Genomic DNA, 8,608 nt, shown 5'->3' with positions numbered 1-8,608 from the left:
CAATAATTCAATCCTTTTTTTAAAAAAAGAACTCACACACTGAGAGGAACTAAGACAAGGAATCGCTGCAACAGAGTAATCGATCACTACAGCAGTCAAAAAGGAACTGAGGGAGTGGCATTCCTCCTGCCTTAAATATCAGCCATGTGGTCAAATGGGGCAGGGCCTTGAATATAGGTCACGTGGGGCAAGACGGAAGCGCAACGAGGAGCTGTGTTACTCCACACCAAGAGAGTTTTGCACAAGTGCAGAACCCATTACTAATGGAGCTCAACAGATCATGATCCAGATCTGGACATTTTTTTCAGCAACTTTTTCAAATAAGCTGCTGATTCAAAAATTTTGAATCAGCAAACACATAGCACTGCTATGTGCTGAGGGGGGATTTGAAGGAAGTAAAAGAGGAAGCATTACAGAGACTTTCTGAGAGGCAGTTCCATGCATAAGGGACAGCAAGGGGGAAAGCGCAGAGCCTTATTCCGTCAAATAACATTAAAAAAAATTAAACGTATTTAAAATTCAAAGTTTAGACTGTCAATTTATTTTTCAGTATCCTCATTCAGAAGACAGTGGTTAGGGTTAGAAACAAAAAGCAACAATTTAAAAAAGAAAAAAGAAAAGAAAATCACCAACCTGAGTTTGTGAAGGGTTCACATTTCCAGTTGCAGGAGAGGCAGCATTTGGGTTAAACAGTGGGCATGTAAACTGTAATGCAGTAGTAGTTGTAGCAGCAGTCTTATTTTTCACTAATGTTGTACATTTGTTCTGCTGCTGGTGGAGAGGAACACCCATCACTTCTGAAGGATGGCGAATAAGGGTTACTAAACTATGAAAGAAATCAATAATAGAAGGACAGTTGTTTGAAACTATTGGATTCCAAAAGCTATATTGGCTGCAGAGTATCTTATATCAGCAACCATTCCAAAGTACATTCTGTGTTCTAGTTTAATTCACATCTTATACACATCTCAATATATATTTAAGCAAATTAGGGGATGGGGCTGCAGCTCAGTGGTACAGTATCTGCTCTGCATGCAGAAGGTCCCAGGTTCAATCCATGGCATCTCCTGGTAGGGCTGAGAAAGACTCCTACCTAAAGCCTTGGAGAGCTACTGCCAGTCAGTGGCTGACATACTGCACAAGGGTACATCAGCTTAGTAACATTGTATTTGCATAATTTACGTAAGTTGCACAATCATAAAATTTGTGTGAGTTGTGTTACACAAGAAGAAGCCTATTTCTAGTGGGCATATTCTTGTGCAACAAATTTGTGCAAATGTTGCATTAGTGCAACTTGTGCAGCTTATGCAAATTGTGCACATACATCATTACTAGGCTGAAGTACTCTTATTCAGTATGTCAGCCACTGGCTGGCAGCAGCTCTCCAAAGTTTCAGGCAGGTATCTTTCCTAATGTAGACAATACTGGGCTAGATGGACCAACAGTCTGACTCGGTATAAGGCAGCTTCCTATGTTCCTAAAATATTATTCTGTAGGCATAAAGAAGCATGCTTCATTGCTTTTCTTACTCCCTAAAAAGAATGACAGCAAAAAGTTGTAACAATCTCAAAGGCCCAAATATAAACATTACATAGGTAAAATTTATTTTTTTAATACAGGGTGGTCAACATATCTCCACCGGGAGAATATTGTTTGAATGTTGCTATTACCCGCTTTCTCTTTAGTTTTCATACATTAAAAAAGAGAAAGAGTGCCTAAAACCATACCACAATGTGAACTAAAAGCCCAGAAGGAAAGTCACAGGAAGGAAAAACAAAACTCAGAAACAGGTTACTGTGTATGAATTTGATTACTGACACTCTCAAATCACCTAAGGAAATAGTTGAACCAAGAGTTTAAGCTCCATGGTAAAATTATCATACAAATGTCAATTCCCAGTTCAGTGTACCAGCAAATAAGTGATCAGTAGGTGCACAACCATCACTGTCCTTGTGCAGATCACAACTTGTGATCTGGGGGAGTGCCAGCCAATCCACATTGAAGCAACAGGATCTAACAGTGTTACTGGCCAGATGCAGCTAGAAGGTACTGTGGGAATCTGGTACATAGGGCATGACTTTGGAGTACCACCTATGTGCTATTCCAAAATCATTTCAGCCACCTAACACCTTGTTAACACTATGTACACTGCAACTGTGTGCATTCAATATATACCAGCTTTGTAACTAAGCATTTACCTATGGTGTATCAAATACCTCCTAGGTGAACAGCAAAACCCACTTCTGAGGCTACCCCTGTGATACTAGGGGCTACTTACTCAATACATCCATACATTATGGATTGTATCCCATCACGACTAACTTGTCTCACTGATTTCAGTGGTACTTAGTCAGAACTAACTTTTGTTAGATACAAATTTATGTTTTAGGTGTACATCTAAGGTGTTTTTTTAAGGTGTACACTTTTAAAAAGTTACACGACACAGGGATTTGCTTAGAATATCTATATCCGTTTTACTTATTAAAATATTTATATATTGTCCTCAGTGTGACAACTCTCAATGTATCTTGCATATACACTCTTCTGAGAGCCAGGACTGGCCACATCTCTCCATTTGGTAGCAAATCCAGATTTGCTACAATGTACTGTGGAACAGCCGTGGGTTATGGGCAGGAAGTCTAACAGGTAAATTGTTTGTACTTATTTGCAAAGCTGTGATATAAAGTAACAATCTTTTATAACAAGATAGCACAGGATGGTGGACTTGTCTCACATAAAAGGGATGTTCCACATTTTAGGACTGGGATGAAAACAGAAGTGAACAAGAACAGTGCAATACAGTTTATTAAAGAGTAGATCCCGATGTATTTCGAGTAAAACTCTTCAGGGGATTACAACATGAAAAATTTAAAGTGGGTTACAGGGCACAATACTTGATTTCTAAACAGCTTAGCTTCATCCCCTGAAGAAGAGTTTTACTCCAAATGTGTCAGGATCTACTCTTTAATAAACTGTATTGCGCCGTTCCCATTTCCTTCCTACCTGTTGGCGTGGTGCTTTTCCCTCCTGTGTGCTTATGAAAACAGAAGTGCAACATAAATCTGCCAGGCAGGCATAGCCAACCTTGACTCTCAGCTGTTGCTGAACTACAACTCCCATCATCCCCAGTCACATATTGCCAAGTTAGAGCCAAGGTTGTCTACCGGTAGGGTCTAGCATTTACCACACTCTTACAAATGTTGCCAATCACAAGCAAGTAAAGGAAACAACTTAGGAAAGTTTTTTCTCTGCTGAGCAAGTTGGTCGCTGCATTTTTGAGCCAAGAGTATCCTAATGGATCCCCATGCAAACAACCTCAATCCTGATCTAGGAAAGTTAATTGGAAGTTTGCTGATTTCTCCAGTATGCAGATTGTAGTCCTAGTAATCTTTTTGCTTTTAATGGTTGTTTTAATTTTTGAAAAAATTGCCACTATATAAAAAACAGTACTCATGGTAATCAGAGGTCCCACTTCTTATAGCAGCATCACTATGCAGGTGCACATTGCTGAGGAAGCAGATAAAACATGTTGATTCAGTTGCTGTGAGAAATATCCAAATCACTTATTTACCCTTTAGTTTTTAAATGCTGCTTTTATCATAACACCACTTCTAAGATATGAGTAAATACAAGTCTTGGTTTACAGGTTTAAAATTGCTGGCTTGTATCCATAACACTGTGCATGCCAATGTTCCCTTTGCTAATCTCTCCTTCCCCCTGCACCCCTGCTGTACTTCCTGAAAATATGCCCTTGAGGGTCCCACCACTGACCAGTCGTTAGTTAACCCAGCTTGATTTGATTTGGTTTGATTTGCAAAACTTACCAAGATCTCCAGGGGTGCAGTCTACATACTCAGTGGCAAATCTCTAATTAATGGCAAGAACAACAGATTGTTTCCCACTGCAGGTATGTCAAATATTGAATCTACTCATTTTAATTATTTTAAGTATGGAACCAAGAGATTGCAGTTATTTCTTAATAATAAAACCAGAATTAAAATAAAAAGAGTATGCCCTTGTGGATGCACCCTAATATTTTGAAGGATCTGCTGATGTTAATGCAAGTGATTGAACTCTATATTCGAAACAAAATATAAATGCAACACACTTGTTAATGGCCACTCCAGTTTCTTGGGCTTCCTGACACCTGGGAAGGTCAGTCTGGATACTGTTGAACCTGTCTTCCAGTCGAACACGGACTGCAGATTTAGCTCTAGATTCAGGAACTGATGCTGAATTTTCCCCAAGTGCATTTTCTTTATTTATCCCACCCAGGTTTTCACTATGTTTAACTTTTACGAAACTCTGTGCAGAAATATCTGCAGAGCTAGTATTAGGTGTTTTTTCAGCTTGGTTGGGAGGGAGGCTAGACTCACTAAGCAACATCATTCTCAGCTCCTGGAAGTCAATATGTCCAAGACATTGATTAGGACCCATAAAATTGCTGTCTGAAGTCAAACCAGACTGGCAGATAATAGGATAGAGAGACTGGTTTCCAGAGCTGTTTGATGAAAAGCCACCTTGACTGTTATTACACGATGACATGTATTGTGACTGATTTGCAGAATTATTGGTTGAGAAGCAATTCAAATTTAATCTATTTTCTGCTTCATTTTCATTTGCTTGAGCCTCCATATGGGAATAGAGTATATGTTGAAGTTGTGTGTATTCTATTTCTGTCATCTCCACCAGGTTGAGGTCTGTGGTGGTGAAGCTAAGGTTTTGCTCACCAAAGGAAGTATCCGTTGGGCCTTCAGCAACAGGAGCAGGAGCTGGATCTGTAACAACAGCCTGAGAGCTGGAAGCTTCTGGCTCTTTGGGAGTTGAGTCTGACATGATTCTAAAGAATACTAATGCCACAAAATGTCTTATGACAGCTGAATGCACAAGTAGTGAATGTCACTGACCAGATGCAACAATGCTGTGCAGTAACAGATGCAACCAAGCGCTAGCACTATTGGGAGTGGGAGTTGATCATTCTACACAAAATGGAGGTTGGAAGACCTCACTCTTTGCAAAAAGCAAAGGGCATTAACATTTCCAAGTCCTTACAGCACCATCACCAGTTAAGAATCTCATGCATCCCAGCCAAAGCAAAACAAGTGTTTTAATGTTATTAAAATGGAGATGGGAAGTTCTTCAAAACGTGCCTTGAGTTAAAAATCATCCAATAAATATATCCAATCCTCCCCTAAAAAGTGGATGTAGGGAAAACAAGATCATTTGTTTTTAAAAATGGAGGAGAGGGAGAGAGCCTCAGACCCTAGAGCCAAAATTGGAAAACCACTTGTAATATAAAAGGATTGCACACCACCCAAACCATAATATGGACTGCCTTTAAAACAAGAGAGGTTAGCCCCACATTCTTGAGCTACCAAACAGCCTCCTCCAACATCTCCAGGTGGGATGGGGAGTGAGCCCCCTCTTAACTAATCCCCCCTTTGTGGGAGATGGGGGGGCACGAATCCAAGGCTGTTCACAGCAGCCCCCGCTCCGGGGGCGGGGGGAGTGTCTGGTCACTTCCCAGCAAGCAACCCGCAGGGTGGTGGTACCCCGGCTCCTCCCCTGCGTCTGGGCAGGCAGGCCCCAAATCATCACCCAGCGGGGTAACCAAGGTCTGCTTAGCAACCAACGGGAGGCTGGCCGCGGCCAACAGCCCCACCTCCCAGCGCTCGCGACCCTTTCCAAACGGCCCCGAGCCCCGCCCCCGCCCGCTCCCCCGCCCCGCCCCCTCGGACATCAACGCCCTAACGGTCAAATTCACGTGGCGGGGGCGGGGCAGAGGAGCGGCCTTGCGAAGCTCCTCCCACACCCCGTTGGAATGGACCCTGCTTGCTCTCCCTGTCAGTCAGCGGCGTCCCCCGCAAGGGGAGTCCTCCCGTCAGGCGCTCCCGCCCCCTCCTCTCCGTCTCTCTCTGCCCCGTGATTTTGGAAGGGAATCCTCTTCTTCCGACCACCACTTCCGCTCTTCCCCTACACGGCCAGGAAACAAGCCTGGCTACACAAGTACCGCGGGCGTCAGCGACATGTCGCCCGTGGCAAACAGGGCGGTGTGTAGCCCGCCAGCCGTCCCCCCGCGCGCCCCGCCACCACATCTCCTTCAACTCCTCTTTTTCTCCCACGGCTAGAATTGATTGGCTTCGCCTCTTCTCCCCCTCTGCACATCCCCACACCGTATATTATTTTTATCTTATCATAGTAATAAATAAACAGCGCGGTGCCGCTAACTGCTCCAAGCGCTTCATGTCCATTGTTTCTGTAATCCATACAACCCCCTTGTGAGGTAGTCCCAAAGCTGGGGGTGGGGCGTTCCGCTGGGAACATATTGCCTCCAGCAGTTGTCCCGTGTGTTGTTCATACCAGCCCTTCCCTGGCGCCATATAAGCTCCTATTCTCCGAAAAGAATTGACTCCCTAGTGAGACTATGCACGTAGTGTCCGTAGGCCAACATCTTCTCAAAGCCATGTTAATCAATCCAGTATAACTCCCCCACCCGCCCCCGCTGTGGTAATCCCTATGAGTAACACAAATCCCAACCCCTCACTTCATCCAGAAGCATGCACTGAAAAGCTGAAATGCACTGAAAGAACTCACACCAGACTCATTCTGTTTACCGTAATGTTGATGGCGAATGCCATAAAAGTGCAGGGTGTTGTGTTCAGGGGATCATTTTAAATCACTGGTCTCTTTTAAAAAATTTGGGACATTGGTCAATTGACTACTAGTGTAATCACTGCCAAATATTCTATAGAGTGATTGTTGCTCCTGAACAGATGGCAATAACAAGAATTACAGTACACACATTCACATGATCCTGCACAGCGCACTATAACATGGTTTAAACTGGCTTTCGTGTTGTAGGGCTCACTATGTGTATTTTATTTTATTTTAAGGCCCTGAAATTCTGGGATAAAACCAAGAATTGCTCACATTCCTTCATTATACATTACTCTACATATCTATTTACATAACATTTTGATTTTTTAAAATAAGTGTTTATCATTTTAAACACCAACTAGAAAACAACAAAAAAACAAGGAATAACCAGATTTTTTTACCTCTTGGGAAGAGGCAGAAGTTGCACATGGGCAAATGTTTCCCTTCTACTAAACAGTTTTCTTTAAAATAAAATTTTAAAAATGGTTTTTGAATGTAAAATGTTTGCAGGCACAATGCTTCTCCATGTTTTCCTGTTCGATGTATTCTGATGCATTCATATATTCACCTATGGTTCCCAATAATTTCCATGAAATTACATCCCAGACAAAATTACATGAAATTACATCCCAGACAAAACCCTTTTCTGTTACGGGGACATCTTTTGGTATAGCACCCTCTAGTGTCCCAGCAACTTTGTCCAGTAATATGGATTTGCTTTTAACTCAGCTCCTGAAACCGAGTGAATATGTCTACATCGTAGTTCTCATTCCAAAAAAGTGTTCATTTATGTATTTTATAGCTTCAAATATAAGCATGTATTTTAGAAATTCAATAAATAGAAGACAAAAGCTGAAGCAGTTTTAAAAAAATGTTTACTTCCAAATTAAATTGGAAGAAAGTTCAGCAAAAATGACAACCATATAGCCCTTGCAAAAATTCAAGCAGAAAGCAGAGTTTGTCTAAATAACAAATATACATTTGTAAGGTTTTAATAAATAGGAGCTCTGCATTGATTGTCAGCATCCACAGGTATGTATAAAATGTGTCTGCTTTAAATGTTTCATCACTCAGTTACTCAGCAATTAAGCTCTTTTCAGTTGTTCATTCTGGTTAGAATGAAGTCGCATGGATATAACATCATGGTAGTTGGCAGTACCCCAAAACTATGTGGGCCTTGGGCCTGATCCAGCAGGGCTGTTCTTATGTTCATTCATTAGAAGGCTGGGGCTGTGCTTGGGCATTCTTGCTCAAGCAAGAATGCCCAAGTGACTCCCCCACACCTTCATTCTACCTGGAATGAACATCTAAAAGGGCTCAGGTATTAACTGAATGACACTGAGTAATATGCATGTGTACAGACCAGAACCTTTTTTTTTTCTTTTTTACATGTATATTCCGCTCTTCCTCCAAGGAGCCCAGAGAGGTATACTACATACTTGAGTTTCTCCTCACAACCCTGTGAAGTAGGTTAGGCTGAGAGAGAAGTGACTGGCCCAGAGTCACCCAGCAAGTATCATGGCTGAATGGGGATTTGAACTTGGGTCCCCCCGGGCAAGATACATAAATAAAACTGTACAAGAGCAAACTATTAAACTGTTGGTAGGGTCAGCAGGAATCAACACCGACTAGACTGCGCAAGTTTACCTTTACTTTAGCTAGCCACCTAATGGTGCAGCGGGGAAGTAGCTTGAGTAGCCAGCAAGAGGTTGCCAGTTCGAATCCCTGCTGGTATATTTCCCAGACTATGGGAAACATCTATATTGGGCAGCAGCGATATAGGAAGATGCTGAAAGGCATCATCTCATACTGCGTGGGAGCTGGCAATGGTAAACCCCTCCTGTATTCTACCAAAGAAAACCACATGGTTCTATGGTCGCCAGGAGTCAACACCGACTCATCAGCACAACTTTACTTTAGTGACTCACAACACATATTGATCTATTTTGTT

At 42.2% G+C, this 8,608-nt stretch overlaps 1 protein-coding gene and 1 long non-coding RNA gene across 3 annotated transcripts in view; one reads left to right on the top strand and one right to left on the bottom strand.

The window, feature by feature from the left end:
- Positions 1-5,720, bottom strand: part of TCFL5 (transcription factor like 5) — a 30,469-nt gene extending 24,749 nt beyond the window's left edge. Inside the window, exons 1-2 of the mRNA XM_053247043.1 lie at positions 4,109-5,720; positions 634-826 (exon numbers count right to left, since the gene is read on the bottom strand). Coding sequence (XP_053103018.1) covers positions 634-826; positions 4,109-4,836 — 921 coding nt within the window. The 5' untranslated portion in view covers positions 4,837-5,720. The remainder of the gene's footprint in view (positions 1-633; positions 827-4,108) is intronic.
- A 36-nt stretch (positions 5,721-5,756) lies between these two features.
- Positions 5,757-8,608, top strand: part of LOC128323609 (uncharacterized) — a 38,848-nt gene continuing 35,996 nt past the window's right edge. Inside the window, exon 1 of one of the 2 annotated variants that reach the window (XR_008306381.1) lies at positions 5,757-7,689. This is a non-coding gene — a long non-coding RNA (uncharacterized LOC128323609). The remainder of the gene's footprint in view (positions 7,690-8,608) is intronic. The other variant, XR_008306378.1, reaches the window with a different exon arrangement.

Source organism: Hemicordylus capensis, chromosome 4 (genome assembly GCF_027244095.1).
Source record: "Hemicordylus capensis ecotype Gifberg chromosome 4, rHemCap1.1.pri, whole genome shotgun sequence".
Lineage (NCBI taxonomy): Eukaryota > Metazoa > Chordata > Lepidosauria > Squamata > Cordylidae > Hemicordylus > Hemicordylus capensis.
Note: the sequence above shows the minus strand (reverse complement) of the source record. Positions and strands in the feature narration are given on the sequence as shown.